Source organism: Chiloscyllium punctatum, chromosome 37, assembly GCF_047496795.1.
Source record: "Chiloscyllium punctatum isolate Juve2018m chromosome 37, sChiPun1.3, whole genome shotgun sequence".
In the NCBI taxonomy this organism is placed as follows: Eukaryota; Metazoa; Chordata; class Chondrichthyes; order Orectolobiformes; family Hemiscylliidae; genus Chiloscyllium; species Chiloscyllium punctatum.
This window is the reverse complement of record NC_092775.1, coordinates 44,762,533-44,785,879: the sequence shown is the minus strand read 5'-3', so window position 1 is coordinate 44,785,879 and position 23,347 is coordinate 44,762,533. Positions and strand designations below refer to the sequence as shown.

Sequence of the window (23,347 nt, the reverse complement as noted above, 5' to 3'; positions counted from 1 at the left end):
TATAAAATCAATGGATTGTGGCTTTGTTGAAATAACAGAGAAGATTACATACAAAGGCATTCAGTGTTTATAGGTTCATGTCAGATGCAGTAATTTCAATATCAGAGATTCAATGCATAAAAGATAAGCCATTTGTCACTGTGTGTTAAAACAATAAAATATTGCAAGGGACTTTAATACAATTGGAAGAACATCAGTAACATACCAATGAATAATGCAATGGTCTATTTATTCCATGTGGATTCATTTTTAAGATTTAAGTCCTCCCTGAAATGACCATTAAGTAATAATTTGTTGGAGTGAACTATATATTTTTTTAATTTCATGTTGCTGAATAGTGGAATTATAATTCACCTCTTTGGAATAATGGACTTTTACACTCATTATTAACCATAATCAACTGTAACCCATGTAATTTTCCATACTTAATTGAATTACATTTTGCTCAGTGAAGATTGTATGAAACGATTATCATTTAAAATGTATCTTCAAATGTTCGTTAACGTGCAGTTAGTTCAAAGTCTTTATATTTAACTTGAATAAAACTTCTAAAATTCATCAGCAAAAAATGTAGCTATCTTTGAAGATAAGTGACGTGATATCAAGGGCATATTTTTCGATCCCCGGAAGAAAGATCAGTCACAAATCGACTGACTTAAAAACCTGTCCTGCAGATATAACACTGCGAGCAGCATAAGAAAGCAGAATTCAGACATTTCCAGCTTTCTGTGCACAGGAAGCCCCATGCCAGCATTTCTGTTTGTTTGGTTAGCTCCAGTAGTCCCAACAGAACTAGAACTCAATTGTACAGAAGCTTCAAGCATCTCCCAGAGAAGAGTAATGGTGATTGAAATTGGTAAATCTGAGCCTTTTTCGGGTTGAGAGTTTGAACTTGGTGAGGGTCAGGGCACACAAACAGACAGGAACAATAGGTTTTGGAGAATAGCCAAAGAGGAAGTAGTGGGGGTGCCCCTGATAAGAAAAAGACTCCCCTCAATTGATGTGTCACCTTTATACTTTTTTTTTAACTCACCCATGGTAAGTGGCATCACTAGCTGGCCCAGCATTTATTGCCCATTCCTAGTTGCTCTTGAGAAGATGGTGAAGAGCCGCCTTTGTGCACTACAATGATCCATTCAGTGTAGGTACATCCACAATGCTGTGAGGGACAGAGTTCCAGAATTTTCTCTCAATGACACTGAAGGAACGGTGATATATTTCCAAGTTAAGATGGTGTGCACCTTGCAAGGGAACTTTAAAAGTGGTGGTGTTCTCATGTATCTGCAGCCTTTTCCTTCTAAGTTATAGTGTTTGAGAGTTTGAAAGGTGCTTTGTAAGGAACTTTAGTGAATTTCTGCAGTGCATTTTCACATGGTACACTTGCTGCCACTGAGTGTTGGGGATGGAGGGATGAATGTTTGTGGATGTGGTCATGATGTAGAAGTGCTGGTGTTGGACAAAGCTAAAAATCACACAACACCAGGTTATAGTCTGACAGGTTTATTTGGATCTACTAGCTTTCAGAGCGCTGCACCTTCAGGTGAAGGAGCAGCACTCCGAAAGCTAGCACTTTCAAATAAAGCTGTTGGACCATAACCTGATGTTATGTGATTTTTAAGTGTGGATGTGGTGACGATAAAGTGGGCAGCTTTGATCCACATGGTGTCCAGCCTCTTGAGTGTTTTTGGAACTGCAAGTAGTGAGTATTCCATCACACTCCTGACTTGTGCCTTGTAGAAGGTCTATAGGTGTTGGGAGGCAGGAGGTGAGTTATCCGCTGAAAATGTACTACAATCTGACTTGCTTTTGTAGCCACACTATTATATGACTAGTCCTGTTCAATTTCTGATTAATAGTAACTCCCAGGATGTTGAGAGTAGGAGGGATTCAGTGATGGTTATGCCATTGAATGTAAAGGGATGATGGTTATATTCTCTCTTATTGGAGATATTCATTACCTGGCACTTGTGTGACATGAATGTCACTTGCCATTTGTCAGTCCAAACCTGGATGTTGTGCAGGTCTTGCTTCATTTGAAACGAACTACTTAGTATCTGAGGAGTCACAACTGGTGCTGAACATTGTACAATCATCAGCAAACAGCTGAAGATGGTTGTGCCTCAGACACTTTGCTGAGGAGCTCCTGCAGAGATGTCCTGGAGCTGACATGATTGACCTCTAACAATCACATCCATCTTCCTTAATTCCAGATATGTTACTCACCAGCGGAGAGTTTTCCCCTGATTCACATTGACTTCAGTTTTGCTGAGGCACCTAATGTCACACTAAGTGAAATGCAGCCTCATTCTGGAGCTCAAGTCTTCAAGACTGTTGCTGAATTGTTATCAGGACCCATAACCTTTGTAGTATCCAGTGCCTGCAGCCAATTTTTGGTTTAAGATCAAGTGAATCAAATTAGCTGAAGACTGTGATGGTTTTTGCCCTGTGGCCCACCTGCAACTGCAGTGAAAGCAGATTGAGGCTATTAATTGACAATAAATTGGGCATTTAATGGTGTCAATAGGGCTAAACATAGGCACCTACTGGGTGCCTTACCTGCTTGCCTATTGTGAGGTATGGATCACGGTTGGACAAGGAAGATATGGGCTAGTCACACAACATATTTTACATATACCGATGCCAAAAACCACTCCGAGTGGGGAGCTGTAAAATCCAAGTTGTTTATAAGATTGAGTAGGAGGAGGACAAACATATTCTAATGAATAAACAATAAATGTATTGCTAATGTCAGGAAGCTTTTCATACTAAGAATAGTCAACATATGGAATCAATTTCAAGGTAAAGTGTTGGAATCAAAACCTTTGATATCATTTTGCATAATGATGGTAGATTTTTTTCTGAATAGATGAGATTGCTAAATGACCTTAGGCTTGTGAATGTACCTTGTTGTCTTCCCTTTCCTTAAATTATTCACTGGTTTAGTTTAATAAACGGAAACTGTACCAGTAAAGTAAATAAATCTTAGTATTTGATCAGTAGCAGTGAGAGTGTATGTGACAGGGAAACAGCTTTTTTTACAGTTCTTTGCAGCTGACACAAACTGTGCTTCATAAGCTTCCAAAATGACCTTAGGCAATAAGCTAATGATAGGGAGTATGCAAAGGAATTCTGATTATCGGTATTTTCTATTCACACTATTGTATAGATCCCTCAAGGTCTGAGAAGAGGGAGATCAAGTGCCCTACCCCAGGCTGTGATGGCACTGGTCATGTGACAGGATTGTATCCACACCATCGTAGTCTTTCTGGATGCCCACACAAGGATAAAATACCTCCAGAGAGTGAGTAGCTTTCTTTTTGTAATAGGGACCCTTATTTGAAATGATTTGACAGCATTGCTAGATAGGGTTGATTTTAGCAATTGGTTCTCCCGGTTCAGAATTTCAAAGCTCTATTTAGGCAATCTTGCAGGTTTTCAGCCAAACTCCTGAAATTCACTTCCAGAAGACAAAGTTCTCAGTCAGGAGTGTCAACAGTAAATTTATCTTTGTGTTTCATCAAAGTCTTTTGCAGCAATTATATTGTACAAATTATCTTCTCACATTCATTATTCTCTCAGATACTTTAAATTGAACAGTGAACCCATTTAAAATAAATGTCTTTACAAAATTTGATATGAATATGCACAATAGTTGTGCACAAACATTGCTAGCAGCATTTGACAGGCTCAGCTTAGCAACTTTCTGCTGCTTATGGGTTTGAGGTGAACAAGCTAATTATGATTTATGATCCTGCAATAAAATATAAGTGAAGGTCATTATTTGCCAATCACTTTTAATTCAAAAGCATAATATCAAAAAATTAGTTATGTGAAAGCAGCTTATTTTGTTCAGAAAAAAAGTGATGTCAACTCAGCAAGTATGTGTTATATAGAATTACATTAAATATGAGACACAGAAAGAGACCATTCATCCCTACCAGTCCATGTCAGCATTTATGCACCACTCAAGCCTCCTGCTACCTTTCCTGAAAGCTCTATCAGCTGTTTCCTTCTTCTTCATACACCAACTGACTTCCCCTGAATGTACCCTATTCATCTGAACTACCCTTTATAGTATATGTGTGATAATAGTGAAATGGGTCAAACTTTCTGCATAAACTGAACTATTTGATAAAAACCATGAAATAAAATCAATACTTCTGAGTTTACATTGATATAAATGCATTCAGTGAGGTACTGTATCTTGATTAATTGAAATAACCCTATTAATAGGGTTATTAAAAGTAAGAGAAATGATGCAGTTTTTTGTTCACTTTGTGGATGAATTATTGCTTCAGCATTTTAAGATATTGATAATTTAATTTGGCACTCTCAGTGCCTCAGTCATTTGCCTACATTATATAACTTATAACTGAATCATATAGGCTTGAAGGTTCCATAGTCCCTTACTAATCAATGCCGAGGTAATAGCAACTGAAGTTCAGTACAGTTCACCTCAGCATTCCCAAACAAGCAAGAAAATCATTCAGGCTTCCTGTCCTTCATCACTATTCAGTGACCCCTGTTAGAAAACTGAGTGTGAATAGCATTTGACTACAGAATTATATTCCCCTGTGATTCCTTCCTTCCAAGGTTAGATATCCCGTAACATTTGCATTTAAAGAATAGCTACTTAACTGATGATTATGATTCGGTCCATAAAATCAAAGCACAACTGCCCAAAAGTAAAATTGCCAAACAACATGGATTTCACAAGCTTTATCTGAACACTAATACAAAGTCATGTCACTACGGACCAAAAAAGACAATTTGTGTTTGATACTTTATGTTTTTCACTTGCTATTCAGTCCTTGCCATGCATGAAAATGTTTTGAAGTGTCCCACGCCAGGCTGCACGGGACAGGGGCATGTCAACAGTAACCGAAATACACACAGGAGGTAGGCATCTTTCCTTAATATAACTGATTTGTTATACTTTGTCATAATTTAAAGGTGAAAGATATGGCAGAACAGTTGCACTTCAGTCTATTGAAATAGATATTAAATCTAGCTAAAATTTCTTCTTGTTTTTTGATTATTTTAAAAATCTGAAATCCTTGTTTCTTTATGTAGCCTTAGGTAAAAGATATTTTGTGCCAATTATTTTGGATGGGTAGATAAGGAGGCAGGGATAGCTAGTATTGCATGTTTATCCTTCGGTACACTGTGCCACACCGTCATGGCTGATGTCACAACAAGACCAATGCTAGGCATTTCCACAATATACAGTAAGAAAAATCAAGACAGTTACCTAAAGGCAGAGTCCTGGTTCTTATCTGTTCTCTCAGTCAGTTAATATATCTGGTTTCTGAATGAAATTAAGATACTATTTTTAACATAATAGGTTTTAAAAAGGTAAGCAATAAATTGTTTTGTTTGATGAGTCAGTGTCTCAAAATAAGAACTGAAAAGTCCCATGTCCACACACAGCCTGCAGTCTCCATTGCCTTCGTGCCTCTGGGTTAGGGGAGAGGGGGAAAAAAATGAGCTGTTCCTGATGACTGTCCAGCACCTCCTAGAAGACATCACATCTGAACCTGATCTTGTCCTCAACTAACACAATACAAGAAGCTGCCTGACCTGCTGTGCTTTTTGCCATGCACACCTTTTGACTCTGATCTCCAGCATCTGCAGTTCTTACTTTCTCCACAACCCCACCATTCACAGTGGAGCAGAAACACTGGTCACAAGCCTTGATTGGCCTGGACCTGTTGTGATCAATAACCTGCATGACAGAAAGTCATGGATTTAATTAACAATAGTTACCTTGTTGAATAAAAGGAATTACTGAATTCAGTTAGCACCAAAATAGTGAAATTTGATCTCGAAATTAAGGAATATATTTTTTTCATTTTGCATGAAGTACTTAAAATGAATGGGTCCTTCCTTACATTCAAAAAAAATGGCAGATGGTACAAGATGGTAAAGAATTCATACGAGGTTATCACAAAATGCAGCCTAAAGTAGCTGCAATATAGCTTTCTTTAGTTATTTGGATGCAAAGCTATCCTCAGACTTAAATTGCGGCTTTTCTTTATCACAGCCTTTCTGGATGCCCCATTGCTGCTGCTGAGAAACTGGCAAAATCTCATGAGAAACAGCATAACAGTGAATCTCCCAAGAGCAGCCAAAGTTCTGACAGAGTGTTGAGGTAGGTTTACTATACCAGACTAAGGCAAATTAGGGAAAACTGCAAAGGTGAGAGCAAATTAGAGGAAACATCTTCTGTGCACCACTATTTATGTAATCAAGAACAAAATGCTAGGTGTCCCATTTACATGTGCATTTCCTGAAATGGCATTGTCTGCACATTATTAAATAATTGTAACATTGATTAATGAAGTATATTTTGTTTTATCAATTTTAATATGGAACTTTTGCACAATGTTTGATAAAGCTGATATTTAAAAAAGCAATGGAAGCAATATCTTAGAGTATGCAAATATTTATGTATATTGGTATATTACAAATTCACACTCAGCATATATCTCTACTACAACAGCAGCACTTGTCAGGAATCTAGGCACAGTAATCAGCATATTTTTCAGGATTTATCATCCATTGGAGGACAGTTCTGTAGACCTTCACTGACCTTCACTCTTGAAATGAATTTCCGATATTCATTTCTATTGGGGGATGGTCTGTGCCAAATTCATGAAATATCAGAACAGTAAATGTTACATTCACTCACATGTTTGTGGCTGATTGTTAGTAGCTCGAATAATAAGTGATAAAATATTGATGGAATGTAGCAACCTCGGCAATGGTTCCTGTCAGCATATGAAATAGGAGCAGAAGTAGATCATTTGGCCCCTTGGACCTGCTCCGTCACTAAGTCAAAATGCCTAGAGATCTGGAACAAACTCGATGGGCCAAAGGCCTCCTCCTATACTGTAACAATGCTGTGATTGTCTGAATGCAAGTTGACATCCAGAAATTTCCATTGTAGGAGAAACTGTCAGGCATTCTCAGCTTGATTCTCCAGTTAAACTTTGTTTTGCATTTTTGCAGAAACTAGTATTGTAAAATGAATGGAAATGAAGACAGCTTTGCTCATTCAATATGACATCTTTAAATAAATGAATGCTGCAGAGTCTTAGTCATTGCTTTACAATTCACCTAAGAACTCCTTATGTCTTCCAGGCCGATGTGCTTTGTGAAACAGTTGGAGATTCCGCACTATAGTTACAGGCCTAACATGCTGCCAGTCACGCCTCGAGCTAACCTCGCAAAGGAGTTGGAGAAATACTCCAAGGTTACATTTGATTATGCCAGTTTTGATGCACAGGTTTTTGGGAAACGTGTGATTGCTCCAAAGCTTCAGGCATCTGAAACCTCCCCCAAAACCTTTAAATGTAAGTTTTTTTTGTATGAAAGACTGGATAAAAGCTAGAATCTGCTGCCTCTGTCACTTGATGTTAGGATATCACATTTCAGATTAAGTGCACTGAATTGATTATGTTATTAGCAATTTTAGCATGACAATTCCCCCTAATAAAATGGAAAAGCTGTTCTTAAGTGCTGACATAAATATTATCTTAAATATTTGCATTTATGATTATTTCCAATTGTATCTCAAACTGAGGCAAATACATTGCATTATACTTGAAAAGGTTAAGTCTGTTCAGAATCTAAATCTGCTACAGTCAGCTGTACCCTTGATATGATCCACATCATTTCATGAACAATGGTATTACTGAAATAATTTGAAGTGGAATCTTGCTAACCTATTCAAAATTATATATGTTCCTGCACAGCTAAACCATTTCCAAAGGCCTCCTCACCTAGTCACAGTTTGTCTTCTAACTATGTTAAAAGCTCATCCTCATCTGGTGGATATGACTATGCTCATGATGCTGAAGCTGCACATATGGCTGCAACGGCTATCCTCAATCTATCTACACGTTGCTGGGAAATGCCAGAAAATCTAAGCACTAAGCATCAGGATCATCCCTCAAAGGCAAGTAATTGTGTTCTGTTAACTATAAAACTGGATAGAATGTTTAGGAAATATTGGACAAGGCATGTATAATTCAGAAGGTGGTATATTTTTAGATTTGTCAGTAACAGGCAAAGCCAACTATGAAAATTAACAAAGTAAGTGGATTGCTGCCTTCAGCTCATGTGTTTTAACAGTGTTCTATATACGGAAATATTTTAAGACATGCCTGTCACAGTTGACACTGATGCAAATGTTTTTTTGTCACAAGATGAGAAAGAAAGTACTCAAAGGAAAGGCTATCGTGTAATGCTAGTTTCCTCTGAGGTGAGGAAAAGCCAAGTCTTTACACGCAGTCATTTTACTGTCCTGCAGTTGACCTCAGCCTGTAGCAAGTCAGGTCATTGTGCTTTGGTGATGTTATAATTACAAATCGATTTGCACCCAGCTCCATTATCCAGCAGAATAATTCAGGAAGTAAAATGAGAACTTCCAATTGGACCAGAAACTCTAGGTGGAATCTTTCAGGGCCTGGACGAGGTGGACTTCGGCGAAAAATGTGGCAGAGTCACACGTGAAATCTAGCAGTGCCTAGCTTGGCATTGGGAACAATTCGTTGCCTCCCTTAACTACAATCCAGGCCTCAACATGAGACTCTTTCTGGGAAGTGACGAGTTGCTTATTAAGGGGGATTATTGCTTGTTAAACTTATTAAACAGCATGTATGTAGCTTTCTAATCACCCACCACAAGCAAACTAGATGATGTGAATTCTTGACATGAAAGTCAGAGCAGATACCTGGTGACTGCAGTTCACCATGAACTGTGAACACCCTCCAAGTTGGTCATCACGTATCAACATCTAAGGGAGCAAGCCATGTGCACCACCCACAAGCACACCTGATCCAAGGACATGAGCGACACAGTGGCACAATGTTATAGTACTGCTGCCTCACAGAACCAGAGAACCAGTTCGATTCCACACTCAGGTGACTGTCTGTGCAGAGCTTGCACATTCTCCCCATAAAAGTATAGGTTTCCTCCCACAGTGCTAAAGTGTGCAGGTTAGGGAGATTGACCATGCTAAGTTGCCCAGTAGTGTCCAGGAATGTGCAGGCTGGGTGAGTTAGCCTTGGTAAATGTGGAGTTATGGGGATAGGGTGGTGCTGGAAGGTCCACAGCTAGCCATAGGCTACCCATGACCAGATGCCACTTGGCACAGCCCTTACAAGGAAAGGTCAGCTGGAGAATGCATCAAATCCCCATTCCCCTGTTACGATATCCTCAGCCATGAGGACCAATAGCTGAAACAGTGTTCGTGTATCCAGTAGACCTTGGGGTATTAGACCCAGCTCTCCAAGCGCTGTTGCCAAGTTGGCCTTGGAGTGAGCCGAATGATTGCATGCTTGAGGCAAAGTGGGTTACCATGGTAGTTGTAGCTTCTGGGCAGTCAGGGCCACTGCATCCCACATCCCTGTCTGCCACTCCTGCCTTCCTCCCCACTTGTGTGGACAAAGTCCCTGATAGCTGACCCCACAGGGTCCTCTCCTACCTGGGGCTGAGCAGGTACCAGGTCTCTGGCAGTCCTCACAATACAGGTGGCTTGGACAGTTTCTTCCTCAGCCATCTGTAAAGCTGCTGAAATGAGGTGCTCACCAACCTATGCTCCCATACTTTCTAAATGTGACATTTCCGCTGAGTCTGCATTCACAAGGAATGCAGGAGACAACTTTGCCAGTGTTTCATGTGAGTCTTCTGAACACTCTTCCTCAGAAGTCAAGGATGTGACTTCTGTCAAGCAGACCAGTTTTCCACAGGGTCGTAGACATCCCTACAAGACATGGGAGAGAAGGCTTCATGGCCAATGGTTAGAAGTGGTATGCAATGAATTATCCTGATGAGAGGGTTAATGTGAGGGTTAGAGTGGAATGATGCATGGTACCTACTTGGTTAGCAGTTTTTGGATATCATGACATCCCTACAGGAAAGGTCACGGTCTTCTTTTGCGATGAACAGGATTCTACCCTTGTACTGTGTGAGGAGCTTGATATCAGTCACCTCTCAACCTGTCATAGAATCACACAACATGGAAACAGGCCATTCGGTCCAACTAGTCCAAGCCAATCAAGTTCCCAAACTAAATTAGTCCCTCATGCCTGCATTAGTTCACATATCCATCCAAATCTTTCCTAATCCTGGCTCTTTCCACCCTGATATGGGCTGCTTTTCCCTGTAATGAGAGGAAGGGTGGGATTGAGTATGATGAAAGATGGTGGCCCAGCTGTTGGTGCTGATGTAAATGAAGGAAAGGTGATGAAGTGTTCCAAGCAAGTGGGTAGGCAGTGCAGAGGCCACACAAGGTAGGTGGTGTGGGAGGTTTGTGGAGAGTGAAGACAACTAAGGGAACATGTTGCATGCAATAGTGAGAGTGGCAGAGTTTTGGTAGGAGGTGGGTGCAATAGCAGAGATAGAATGAGTGTTAGATAGGAGAGGGAGAGTGTGGCCCTTACCCTGGTAGCAGTACTGAAGACCAGTGATCTGCTTGCGACATCGCTGACTGTTCCTCCAGACCGTTGAGACTGCACTGACCCAAGTGGAGACCTCAGAAGAGGTTGCCTACGTCTCATGATGTGCCTCTTATGCTAGGATGAGGATGGCATGCTTTGAACCACCCTGTTCACCAGGCCCTCCAGGTCCCTCTTAGAGAACTGTGGCACCACCTTTTTCTTCTCCAGAATGTTCAGAATGAGTCTCCATCACGAAGCGGGGCAGCTTCAGAATACCAGTGCTCATTCAAGTTCATAGTGGCTTTTTCCATTTAGCACAAGCACAGGGACACAGGTTTATCAGTGGCTATCCGGTGAGTGGTGAGTTGTTCTGGAACACCAAGTGGTAAGATAGGGCTAGAATTAGGTAAGAGGTATGGGTGGGTTGGGAGTTAATGATGCAAATTTGGTCAGATAAGCTGAGAGATCTCACAAAGACTTGTGGTGAGAAACCCTCCATAAGACTCAATGAAACTGACAGCCAAAAAAACCATAACATTCAGCTCCATATTTCAGACTCTGAATGGGCTAAAATAATACCATTACCTTCTTTAGATTTTTCTGAGGAATCGTGTAAAGGAGGATATTTCAGAAGTGGCTCAGCTAAGTAATTTGTCAGAGTGAGTGGTGCAGGGAATCCACATAGAAGTCATATTCCCTTTTTGTGACACCAGGTGCCAAATCCTGGCAATTAAAGACTATGAGTATCCCAGAGTTACAACCTGGAAGGAAAGTGTTAGATAGGTGTGTAGGATGGCAAAAGAGACAAAGTGGATAAGGTAGGGATGTAAGAGGTGAGATATGTGGGTAAGAAGGAAGGATGGACAGTGGATAGGTTGAATAAGGTGGCAAGTTGGAATAGGGGCAGGTTGGGGGGTGTGGGGTGGAGGTGGTGAGGTAGTCAGGGAATCAGAGATAATCCAGGGGATCAGATACAAGTCAGGAATTCAGGTATTTAGTCTGGACGTCAGCGAGTCAGTTTGAGCGATTGTGGAATCAGTTGTCTAGTTAATCAGAAGTTAACAATGATTTTTCTGTCCAGTAAGCAAATGGAAACTGTCCAAGGTGTCTGACTGTAACTCAGAGTTGGGGCAATTTTCAAGGGGTCTTGGGAAGCAGAGGAATTGCCCTTCTGAAGATCACATTTCTTGGGCAATTACCATTGTACATTGGGACTTCAGAGTGACCCTATAATGCGTCTCCAGGGCACATCATATTTCTGAAAATCTAGAAATCGGAAGACCTAATTGCATCACTCTATTGAATGGTATATTCAAGAAATTACAATGAGCAACAGTTCGGAGAGATCCATTCTTAATATCAAGTTGTTAACCATGCTTACTAAAGTAACAAAAGATATGATTTGATTCTCAAAAATAACTTTTTCATAACATTTTTGTTCAATTATTTTGTAGAATATGGATATTGAAGTAGATGAAAATGGAACTCTGGATCTCAGCATGAATAAAAACCGTAAAAGGGAAAATGTATTTTCTGCAATAAGCGCAAATGTCAGGTCAGCAGATTTATCATCCTCCTATCTTCATGGAAGCAACAGCACATGTAGCAGCGTCATGGGTTCACCGCAGTCCAGTCAGACTTCTAAACAAGATGAATATGATGGTCCTATTGACTACACAAAGCCAAGCAGACAACGGGAAGAAGAGTCTGAAGAAGTGAGTTCTGGGCAGGATCAAGTTTGATTGACAATTAATAAGAAATATGCTATTTGCTTTAAAGTCAGTGGCATCCAACAACAAAAATTGAAGGAAAAGTACACCATTCATCTCATGAACAAACTCAGTCATCTGATAAAAGCAGCATAGTAACTCACTAATTAGTTCAAATTAATTTAATGTCAATCAGTTATTCCAGTGATGAAATTTCACTGATTTCATCAATTACCCCTTTTCTCCCCATTTTCCTGCATTTGGTGATGGCTCATTAAGGAAACCAAATTGACTCAAGATCCAATTCTTCCTCCCTGCCTGATGAGTCAGCTCAAATTAAGAATTGTCTACATAGGATATTTTGATTATTGCTATTCTAGAACTTAGTGCAAATGTATGTAAGTGTCTTGTAAAATTAGATCATCTCAGAAATACCTTATTTATACAAATATGAGACTTACTGCACATAAACAATAGCTATGTGAATTTTAGCTATCTCCAATCCTGGAATTAATTGGGACTGTCAGAAGGGAAGTGTAGAATATGGAACACAGGAAGTAAACAGGTGCTGTTTAAGCAACTGTTTCCTTACCTTTCATTGAAAACACCTGCCAAGTATGAAAATCTTATTTTATATTTAGACCTAGACCACAGTGGGTAAATCAGACCCAAGAGACTCTGGAACAGCTGGATAGAAGGTGTTTTATGATGGTATTTGCATTGTTTGTTGATCTACCTTAAACATCAAATCATGACACTTCTCAACATACAGTATATGTGAACAAAACATAATGCCAAATAAACCATTACTAATTTTTATTAGGGCTACATACAATGTACCTGCACCATAAGAACTGCAGGGGTTCAAGAAGATAGCTCATCACCATCTCAAGGGCAGTTAGGAATGAGCAATAAATAGAAACATTGAAAATAGCAATAGCAGTAGGCCATTCGATCTATCAAATCTGCTCTCTAATTCCTATGATCATAGTCGATCCTCCATCTCAATGCTATATTTCCACCCTCTCCCCACACCCTTAGACAACTTTAATGTCTAGAAATTGATCTATTTATTGCATAAACATATTCAATGACTTGGTCTCCACAACCTTATGTGGTAGACAGTTCCACAGATTCATTATCCTTTGAGTGAAGAAGTTTCTCCTCTTTTTAGTCTTAAATGATATACCCATATTCTGAGACCATGGCCACTTTTTCTGAGGTAACTAGTCATCTAAAACATCATCCCTGCATCTAGACTGTCCAGCCCTGTCAGAATTTAAATGCTTCATTAAGATCTCCTCTCATTCTTCTAAATTCCAGTGAATATAAATCTATTCAACCTTACTGTTTACAAGCAATATCCACATTCTATGAACAAACAAAATGTAGAGAGGATAACACATTGAATACTGCAGCCTTCATCAGAGTAATATACTGGCACCAAAGTTTAGGTTACTTTCAAATTTATACAAAGCTGTCTGTGAGCATGCTAACATAAAATACTTCACCGAAATCCACTTCACTACCCTGCCCCTGCCACCCGCTTTGTCTACAGCTCCCGCACACCCACCCCCAATCCTGAAGAAGGGTTACAGCCAAAACGTCGATTTCTCCACCTCCTGATTCTGGCTGGCTTGCTGTGTTCTTCCAGCGTCCTGCCTGACTACTTAACATAAAAGTGTCAGTATAACTCTACAATCAGCATAACTCTACAGTCAGAACTCAACCACATCAAATAAAGACTGTCCCCAGCAACTTGACTCTTAAAAAGATATTTGCAAATTTAACATCTAAAAATTGCTAATATCTGGATCCTTAATTGTAAAATACATTTTAACATATTATCTATTTATGTGATTTCATTTCTTGGAATAAAATATTGTAAAATACAATACATAGTGTGAACATTCCTACCTAAATCCTCAGAATATTAAGATCTACTAGTCAGAGTGCAGAGCCGTATTTCAAGTTACATTGTGGTTGGAATTAAACAGCAAGTATTCTATGACTTCACCCTAGATGTCACCAACTATGGGACAGTGATGTGTGATGTGTGATTTAAAAACGAAACCAATAGAATTAACAATACCTCCAAACCAAGTGATGTTGTTTGAATTTAGCGTTCTGCTCCTTAAACAGACTGTTTCATATTTAAACCGATGACAGAAACAGCTATTTAGAAGGCATGTTACAATCCAGAAATGGTTTGGCATCAATTGAAAATAGGAGGTTGTGTGCCCAATTTCCGTTCTATCATAAACTTATGATGTACACTTCAGATTCAGAATTTAATGGATTATGATTTCTGACAAGTGGCAGGCAACTCGTGATTTTGAGAGGTTAGGAATTAATAAAGTACTTTGAAAATAATTATATTCTCTGATCCTAGATGGAACCTGCCACATCTTCATTTCCTTCATCAGAAGCAGGAGATCTGGAAGTGATGGATGAAAGTATAGAAGATAAAAAGTACCCAGGAGAGGTCACAAGTTCAAGCCTCAAACTAAAATTTTCATGCAAGGATGCCAAGAAAGAATTAATAACGTAAATAACCTCGCTGCCTGAAAGCTTTGTTACCAGTAGATAGCTAATAAACAAGAAGGATTGGCATGCCTGAAATGTTACGTTCTGTTTCTCGTTATACCACAGTGATAAAGTACCGGCTATCAAAGCAGATTGTTACTGTTCTAAGGCCTGAAACTGCTTGCTATTTCAGCATACCTGTCAGTGGGATTGAATTTCTACGTTCTTATTGTGTCACTAATGATACATAGATGTGTTATCATGGGGAAATTGAGATGGGCAGCTCACAGTACAGTAAACACCTTTCACCAAATCACTCAGACAGCAGATTATCCTCCCTTTCAAGTTGCTAGTGACAAACAGCTCTTACAATAAAAGAAAAATGCAAAGAAAAAATACATTTTGTATCTACGAAACATTTTAGGAAAGAAAAGCATTATTATCATTTTGAAGTAGTTAATTTTGGTTAAGATCTGAAGGCCCTTAGAGATGAGGCTTTTTTTTTTGTTTTATTCACTTGTGGGACGTGGACGTCACTGGCTGGCCAGCATTTTTATTGTCCAACCCTAGTTGCCTTTGTTTTTATTTAGTTTTGTTCAGACTCATTTCTTTCATATAGCTTCTACCAATAAAATGAACTACACTAGTCTTAACTGTCATGTTGCTTCAATTTTCTCCCAGTTGCCCAACCCCTGGATGTGATGGCAGTGGTCACATAACTGGAAATTATGCTTCACATCGTAGGTATGTTGGTGACTTTTTGTTCATGAAATCACCATTCAGTTATTTGCAACACAGTAAAAGATTGGTAAATGACTTATTTGGTGTTTGAGAATATATTTTATTGAATTCTGTTGTTTCTTCTGTGCAGTCTTTCTGGCTGTCCTTTAGCAGATAAAAGTTTAAGAAACCTCATGGCTGCCCACTCTTCAGAACTCAGGTATGTTTAGTTTTTATAACACTTGCATGTTCAGCCACGTATTGTCACTATCTTTAATTTCTTACAGCCATTTGACACTTGATTCATTTTCTCATTTAACTTAATTAGGACATTTTTTTTTGCAGAAACACATTATGACCATATTTGTTGCAATTAAATTTGCTTAGGTGCAAATTTAAAAAGGAGGAATTTTCCATAGGTTTGTTGTGTTCTCAAACCTCTTATACAAAAAGAACATGATCTATTAAAATTCAAGTGTCTTTTACATTTTTAACTTTATCTTTCTTAAGTTTTAAACTTATCTTTTGTCTATAAATTGCATTTTTGTTGAATCAGGTTCCTTTAAAAAAAACTACTGAATTGTTAAATGTCTGCTTCTACAATATTTGCATTTCTTTTCTACCAGGAAAGAAAATTGCATTTTACTCAGTCAATAAATCTTTGTGAATTGAACCTCATTCAGTGCTGTTATAGCTATTCTTATGTGATTTAACTTAAAAGGAACTCTTTTGTCCATCCTCTCTCATTGCACGTAAAAGGATCCTACTGAATATGCTAAAGTAAGTTTCATTTCATTTCAAGGTGCCCAACTCCTGGTTGTGATGGGTCTGGTCATGTGACAGGGAACTATACTTCTCACAGAAGGTGAGGCCTATAACATTGATCAGCTAAAGATTTCAATATCAGATGAGTTGCCTCTCGTGGACAGAAATGCTGATGTAGTTCATTGGTTTTTAAAACCAGGGTCTGTAAACTCTGTGAGATACTCAAGTGGATCCCATCAGGTCCACAAAATCATCAGATTTCTGTCCATCATACCGTCATCCTGTTCGGCAACATAGCTTCTCAAGAGTTCTGAATTCTACATTTTTATGTATTTTGTTCATTTGTTGTACAATAAGAAAAACAATTTCTACAGAGAGTATTAGTTTCCTTGAGTTAGCTGACACTTCCTGCAATTAGGGAAGGGGGTTGCTAAGTAAGTGCGTGTACTTCCCCAAATCGAAACATTTGGAAACCACTGCATAACTATCTTACTGTGTTACGTACAGAACTTGAAACATTCTTTGCTGATCTATTCCAAGAATAAATCAAGAAGTAGAACTAAACCTTCAAATCTTTTCAGAATTAATAAGGTCTGAAGTTTCTGGGTGATGATTTCCTTGCAATTTTGGGTCAGCTTTTCTTTTTATACTGCATGCTTTTAAACTGTTCAAATACAGGACAGTTTACTTGTCTTGCTGCTCTTGAATTTATTATTTGTTTTTAAATTAATGATAGGGCATTTAAAGAGTTTGCTACAAAATATCTCCTCTTGTCAAACTAGGAATGAAAAATTAAACAGAATGACCAGCTACCCTGAAAGGCTTTATGCTGTGACTATGGTGTGGAAATTCCTGTTAGCAATAATAGCACATCAACACTTAATGTCATTATATGCTTATTATTTCAATGGAGGTAGTCTGTTTAATTTAAATGGGTTAATACATCCTCTAAAAATGCTGATAGAGAAATGTTATACAAACTAGGGCTAATTTTAATTTGGCCTAGTTGGCCTTAAAAGAACCAATAGATGTGCTAGAAAAGTGCAGCTGGTCAGGCAGCATCAAAGGAGCAGGAGCTTCGACATTTCGGGCATAAGCCCTTCTTCAGAAATATCGATTCTCCTGCTCCTTTGATGCTGCCTGACCTGCTACACTTTTCCAGCAACACATTTTTAAGCTCTGATCTCCAGCATCTGCAGTCCTCACTTTCTCCCAATAGATGTGCTACCCTATTAACACAGATGCTGTGCTGTGTGCAGTTTTTAAAGGGTCTTTACATTGGGAATCCAGAAGATTGGCCTGCTTCAGGCCATATGCTATGATACAATGACATAGTAAAGAGTCAAATTGCAATTTTCAGGAATGCATAGCTGTTAAGCGAGTGCCACCCATTAATTCTGGCATTTGGCACTCTTAAAGACACCAGTGTCTGTTCCTAAAATAGTCCAAAAAGTGTGTAGATTAAAAATTTTGGAGAGTCAAGGAGTAGGAGAGCTTGCTCTGATTACGCAAAAAGTCACTGTCCCACCCGTATCTCATTCTTGGTGGGCTAGCACGACTGCCTAATATTCTAGTGATCCAGAGTTAGCAAGATGCAGCAGGAGATCATCACTATACCTGTATCGGTAACCATGGATATGAAGCCCATCTCTCTGACTGGCTTAAGACTCCCAATGGCAGGAATGAGGAGGTAGCCAGTACACTTTGCCAGACAGTTACCTGCAAGTTAAAATCTATCCCATTAAGTGTTCATAAGCTTTTATTGCAAACAGTTTCTACCCATGTATCTTCTCAAATAATTCACAGCGACCACAATTATTCATTTGTTTGAGATGCATTCATATCAAGCAGCAGCAGTTCATGCCCTTCATTATGAGTCAGTCCCATTCTGGTTGTTTTTACAGCTTGTCAGGGTGCCCACGTGCAAAGAAAAGTGGACAGAAATTAACACCGACCAAGGATGATAAAGAGGACCCTGAGCTCATGAAGTAAGTTTTGAACATATTGCTGGCTCTGCTCTCCTATGGCAGAAGCTAATTCAGTTATGTTTCATAACTTGCCCCAATAGAAGCTGAAAAACTGCTACAACTCTGAACTACCTACACATCCTGTAAATAGTTAGAGACCAGTTTGTTTTTCACTAATCACACCAGAGTTAGTTGCAAGTCAGTCAATAATTCAACAGCAACAACCAGAACGTATGTTTCACCATTAACAGCATAATTTCCCAAGGCACTTCGCAAAAAGAATTTGGGAAAAGAGAGTGACCTAGGAGCAGAGGTAGAGAAAGTGACCTAAAGGTTTTGTTACTGACATAAATTTTTAAGATACAATTAAAAATGCAGACAAAACATTCAAGTAAGACTTCGAGGAAATTCCAAAGGGCAAAGTAGTGGTGGCTCAAATCATTGCCACTGATAGGTGCAAAGTGAGCTCAAGAACAAAGAGAGTGAGCTAATCTGAACTATTGGAAGAAAGTAGAACAGAGTGTGATCACAGAAATTAATAAGGATGCGGGGTTTAGAATCATTATATTTATTGAATGGTGGCCAGTGGCTAAAGAAAATGCTTTTGGCAATGTTTGTGGGAGTTGAGAGGAGTCGGAAATGAGAAATATTGTTAAGAATATTCCTGAGTACATACAGAAAAGAGCAACCTGATTTAAATGGATACACGTATTAATTATGTCAAAGAAAGACTCCAAACTAAAGCTAACAGCTTATGTTAAAGTCACCACTATTTTAAATTTGGAATCTTTCTTCTTCCCAATTATAGTAAATCACTGGATCTTGGTAGACCATGGTTAGGGAACAAGATACAATTAGAGCATTATGACAGTTGAAGATCAAACGTGAGGTGGATATCAGGCACAAAAGGACACATGGGACTGAGTGGCACTGAATGTTCTTTTAATTTGACCATGGAATATGGATATCACTGACTAAGACAGCATTTATTGCTGATTCCTAATGCTTAGGTGGCAGTTAAGGGTCAATCACGTTGTCACGGATCTGGAGTCACATGTAGACTGCTTTGGGTAAGGATGCCAAACTTTCTTCCCTAAAGAACACGAGTAAACAAGTTGGGATTTTACAACAATTGACAAGGCTTACATGGTTGCCATTTGGTTCACTTTATATTCTAGATTTACTATTGAATTCAGATTTTACCACTTGCTGCAGTGGGATTCAAATCCAGGTCCCCAGAACATTAGCTTGTGATTTTGGATTAATCATCCAAAAGCATTACCACTTCACCACCCCTTCCCCATTGTAGTAAGATTAAGGCAAAATGGATATTAGCATTTATTTTGAAGGAAATGGAGTATAAGGAAATGCTCAAACTATTATAAGGTAGTAGTCAGACCACAGCTGGAATACTGTGAACAGTTTTGGGCCCATTATCTTAGAAAAGAGGCAATTTAAAGAGATTCATCATGATACTGCCAGGTATGGAGGTACTGTCTTATGAGGGGATGTTGAGTAGATTGTGCCTGTGTTTATTGGAATATCGAAGTATGAGAAGCCACCTTATTGAAACATACAACATTCTCAGAGGATAAAAGCTTTGACAAAGGGTCACTTAGACTCAAAAGATTCTCAGAGGATTTGACAGGGTCGAAGTGGCAAAGTTGTTTCTGCTTGTGAGAAAGTCTAGGACCAGAATGAGGGGTCACACATGAAGAGGAATTTCTTCTGTTAGAGAGTTGTGAATCTGTGGAAACCTTTATCTCAGAGGGATATTGAGGTTGGGTCATTACTTATATTAAAAGGTGAGATGGGCAAATTTTTATTCAGTAAAGGAATTATGAGTTTTGGAGAAAAGGCAGAAAAGTGGAGTTGAAGGTTATCAGGTCAGCCATGATCTAATTGATTAGCTGAATGGCCTACTCCTACTCCTACATTTTATGGTCTAAACATGGCACTGGTGGCCCAAATCTAGAAGTCCCATCTTGAACTCAGGCCCAATTACATTCGTGGGAGTGTGCCACAATGCACACCCAGTATTCACAAAGGAAGCTGCATCTCTTCCACCAAAGAAATATCAAAACAAAAACTCTGCTGTTTCAGCCTAGTAGAAGAAGTTCTGAACTTTGCAAAATTATTTGGAGAGGGAGCAATACTTTTTGAAACAATAAGGTATTCTCTAGATATGTTCCAGGGACATCTTCAGGATGCTTTTAGGAGAGTAAGTTGCTCTTTGAAAAAGGAGAACATCAAGCAGCCTTTAAGATTGTTAAATGCTGATAAATGACCATGTGAAGTGGATAAACTCACTGGAACTGTCAAAGGAAGCCATTATGCATTCAAGACATTTAAATCTGCCATCATTTAAATGTTTTAAAAATGTTCAAAAAAAATTCTGTTCTCTCTTGACATAAACCTCGGGATTAGTGCTGTGTGATTGATTTTACAACCACTCATTATCTCAATGTGGTTTACCTTTAGTTCACAGTTTGAAGTGCAGTTCCAAGTCCTTTAGAGTCTTTGAAGTGGGACTGTGAATACAAAAGCTTCCTTTTATAAGAGATTAAAGGAAGCTAATTGTAGTGATTGGGTTTTTTTATCATTTCAAACTATTTTTAAGTGAATTCAACAGTCAATTAATAACTTTATTTAATCTCAGCATAGGTTCTGAGATTCACCAATCATGGGACTGAGTGAATTAGCCTGGACGGTGCTAAGGGCAATGATGGCAAAATGATTTGAAAAAAGGGTATGAAAAGCCATAGGATGGGTAGAGTGACATAGGTTGGCATAAAGGAATTGAGGGGTCATAGGGGGCTGGGTGATATGAGGTGTAATAAATTGGCAAGGATGGAACATGGGGATGTGAGCAATCAGGGCTGGAAAATTTTTCTTGATTAATGCCTCTTTTTGTGCTGCAACCCCAAGTCAGGTCTTTCAACACTCCCATTTATGCACTCCGAGCCTCTTTACTCTTTCCGGGGCAGTGGGCAAAACTCCCATTTTCATGCTGATCTCCAGAACAAAAATCTGTACATCAAGGACAGTTTTTCCTCAGGTCTGGTTTGTAGAGCAGGAAATTTGTTCCAAATCTGAGCTCCTGACCAGGGGCCACATTTCAGACCAAGATTGATCATTGCAATTATCACTGAAGCCAAACTGAATTGACTTATGAAAATGAGGTTCTGAGATTTTAAACCAGAATATTACAAAACTTAGTACCTTCAAGTATTTTTTTCCTTTGTGCACACTTTTTAAAAATCATTCTTTCATAGATTTTGAGCATTGCTGGGTTTTAAATCATCAGTTAATATCAGGGCATGATAGCCTGGCAGTTATCCTACTACACTGCCAACCCAGAGGTCATGAGCTCAAAGGTTCCTATAGTAAGTTGTGAAACTGAATGAATAAATCTGGTAATTTTTCACTTAAATGCAGCGTAAAAACTGTTGAAGTAAGACTTAACTCATCTGTGCTTCATGTGACTCTGGTTCTACAATACGTGGTGTCTCTAAATGTTCTCAGGGCAACCAAGGATGAGCAGGATCAACATTCCAGAAGCAAATTTAAAATAATTAAGCAAAACATTAGTTTCAAAGAAGGATGAACTACTTCTTACCGTAAAATGAACTGACTCATCAGGGTCATAGGTTTTCATTACAAGCTAGAAACAATAGTTGGTACAGATTAAAAATATGGTATTAGAGGATTGAACTGGTTCCTTGTCATTGTTAAATTGAAACTAGTGCAGCAATGTTGTACGTGGCAGATCTGCTTCTGCTGCTGACATGTACAATATTCCTACTAAAAATAAATCAGTGTCATTCTATTCGCCAATATCAAATCTCAACATACTGAACACATAAAAAAACTAACAATTTCAGTTATTGCTGTTGCTTAGAACTGCACAAAATTAACAATTGCTTGCATGAACCTATTGTATAAAACACACACAGTACATGTAAATTGTTCCTAATTTTGCATAATGTGAAAGTTAATGTCCAATAATACATTTTCTAAGCACAATAATATTTGCCTCAAGCAGTAGAAAAGCTTTCTTGCAAAACTCCATTTGAGATTACTTTGGCATGGGAAAACAATTGTGTTTCTCTTTATAATGTTTGATTCAATTTACAGAGTAAATGGTTTGAAATACAAGATCTGTTAGAAAAGGATGTTTGTTATTTGAAAAACTGTTATTTAAAATCAATCATAGGGAATAATAATTTTTAAAATTTCACAAGCTGCTGATGAGTCGTTAAAATCATATAAATGCCTCAACGTTTATTAGTCCACTGATGAAAGACGTAGTTTTTGTGTAAAAAACACTAGATGAAAATTGAGAAATGCCAATTTACCCAAGAACAACAGTATTTCCAACAGCAATGCCCTAATGTTCATTTTAAATGATGATGGAAATTGGGGTCCTGTCCACCATCAGGTTGAAGGGTGTTGCTGTCCTAAATTATACCTTGGTATGTCAGTTCTATGCCCACAAAATATGTATAATGCAATCAAATTTCTCTGCTAACCCCCAGCACAAATTCTCCTCAGATTAATAATCACAGAACCTCCTTTTTCTTTTGTTTAGCAGTTAAATCAAATCAATTCCACACTTCACTTTTTTGCAATATCTGCCCGCTATGCTTGTCAACAGCAGCTTACATTTATGTGCCGTGTATACTCAAGTAATAGTTGAATTTTTGACTACTTTTTAAGGTTAAAATTATGGATTATTTTAACTATTACATGGACTATTATGGACTATTACATGGATACTACTTTTGAGGGGCTGAAATTCATGCCCGTCAAAATTGACGCCGTATCATTAGCAGAAGCCCAATTGATCTGTAAGCGAATAAAGGACGGGGAAAAAAAACGAATTATGGTAGTTCTGAAAACCCGGAGGAGAGCACAACAGCCAGTGGACTGGAAGACCGAGAGCAGAGCGGAACAAGCAACAGACTGGAAAGCTGGAGTTGGATGTGACAGTCAGCATACTGACTCATTAATGTTGACCTGTTATCTGTGAAGAACTGGGGTCGACCTTTACATGAGATCTAGGGAAAATTCCAGTTATTTAGCCAAAAAGGGGGACCTTTACATGAGATCAACTATTACTCGAGTATATATGGTATGCACCTTTTCTAATTTTCTATGGTTTGTGCCTGTAGAGTTGACGTTAATGCAATAGGAGTAGCATTAATGTGACCTT

General features: G+C 38.6%; 1 protein-coding gene across 9 annotated transcripts in view; it reads left to right on the top strand.

The window, feature by feature from the left end:
• myt1b (myelin transcription factor 1b) overlaps positions 1 to 23,347 on the top strand; it is a 78,884-nt gene that overhangs the window by 19,803 nt on the left and 35,734 nt on the right. For 8 of the 9 annotated variants that reach the window (XM_072556732.1, XM_072556730.1, XM_072556727.1 and 5 more), the window contains 11 exons: positions 3,167 to 3,301; positions 4,809 to 4,899; positions 6,044 to 6,151; positions 7,144 to 7,355; positions 7,758 to 7,960; positions 11,900 to 12,160; positions 14,547 to 14,701; positions 15,362 to 15,424; positions 15,552 to 15,620; positions 16,203 to 16,265; positions 18,070 to 18,153. In XM_072556732.1, the coding sequence (XP_072412833.1) occupies positions 3,167 to 3,301; positions 4,809 to 4,899; positions 6,044 to 6,151; positions 7,144 to 7,355; positions 7,758 to 7,960; positions 11,900 to 12,160; positions 14,547 to 14,701; positions 15,362 to 15,424; positions 15,552 to 15,620; positions 16,203 to 16,265; positions 18,070 to 18,153 (1,444 nt within the window). The remainder of the gene's footprint in view (positions 1 to 3,166; positions 3,302 to 4,808; positions 4,900 to 6,043; positions 6,152 to 7,143; positions 7,356 to 7,757; positions 7,961 to 11,899; positions 12,161 to 14,546; positions 14,702 to 15,361; positions 15,425 to 15,551; positions 15,621 to 16,202; positions 16,266 to 18,069; positions 18,154 to 23,347) is intronic. The other variant, XM_072556728.1, reaches the window with a different exon arrangement.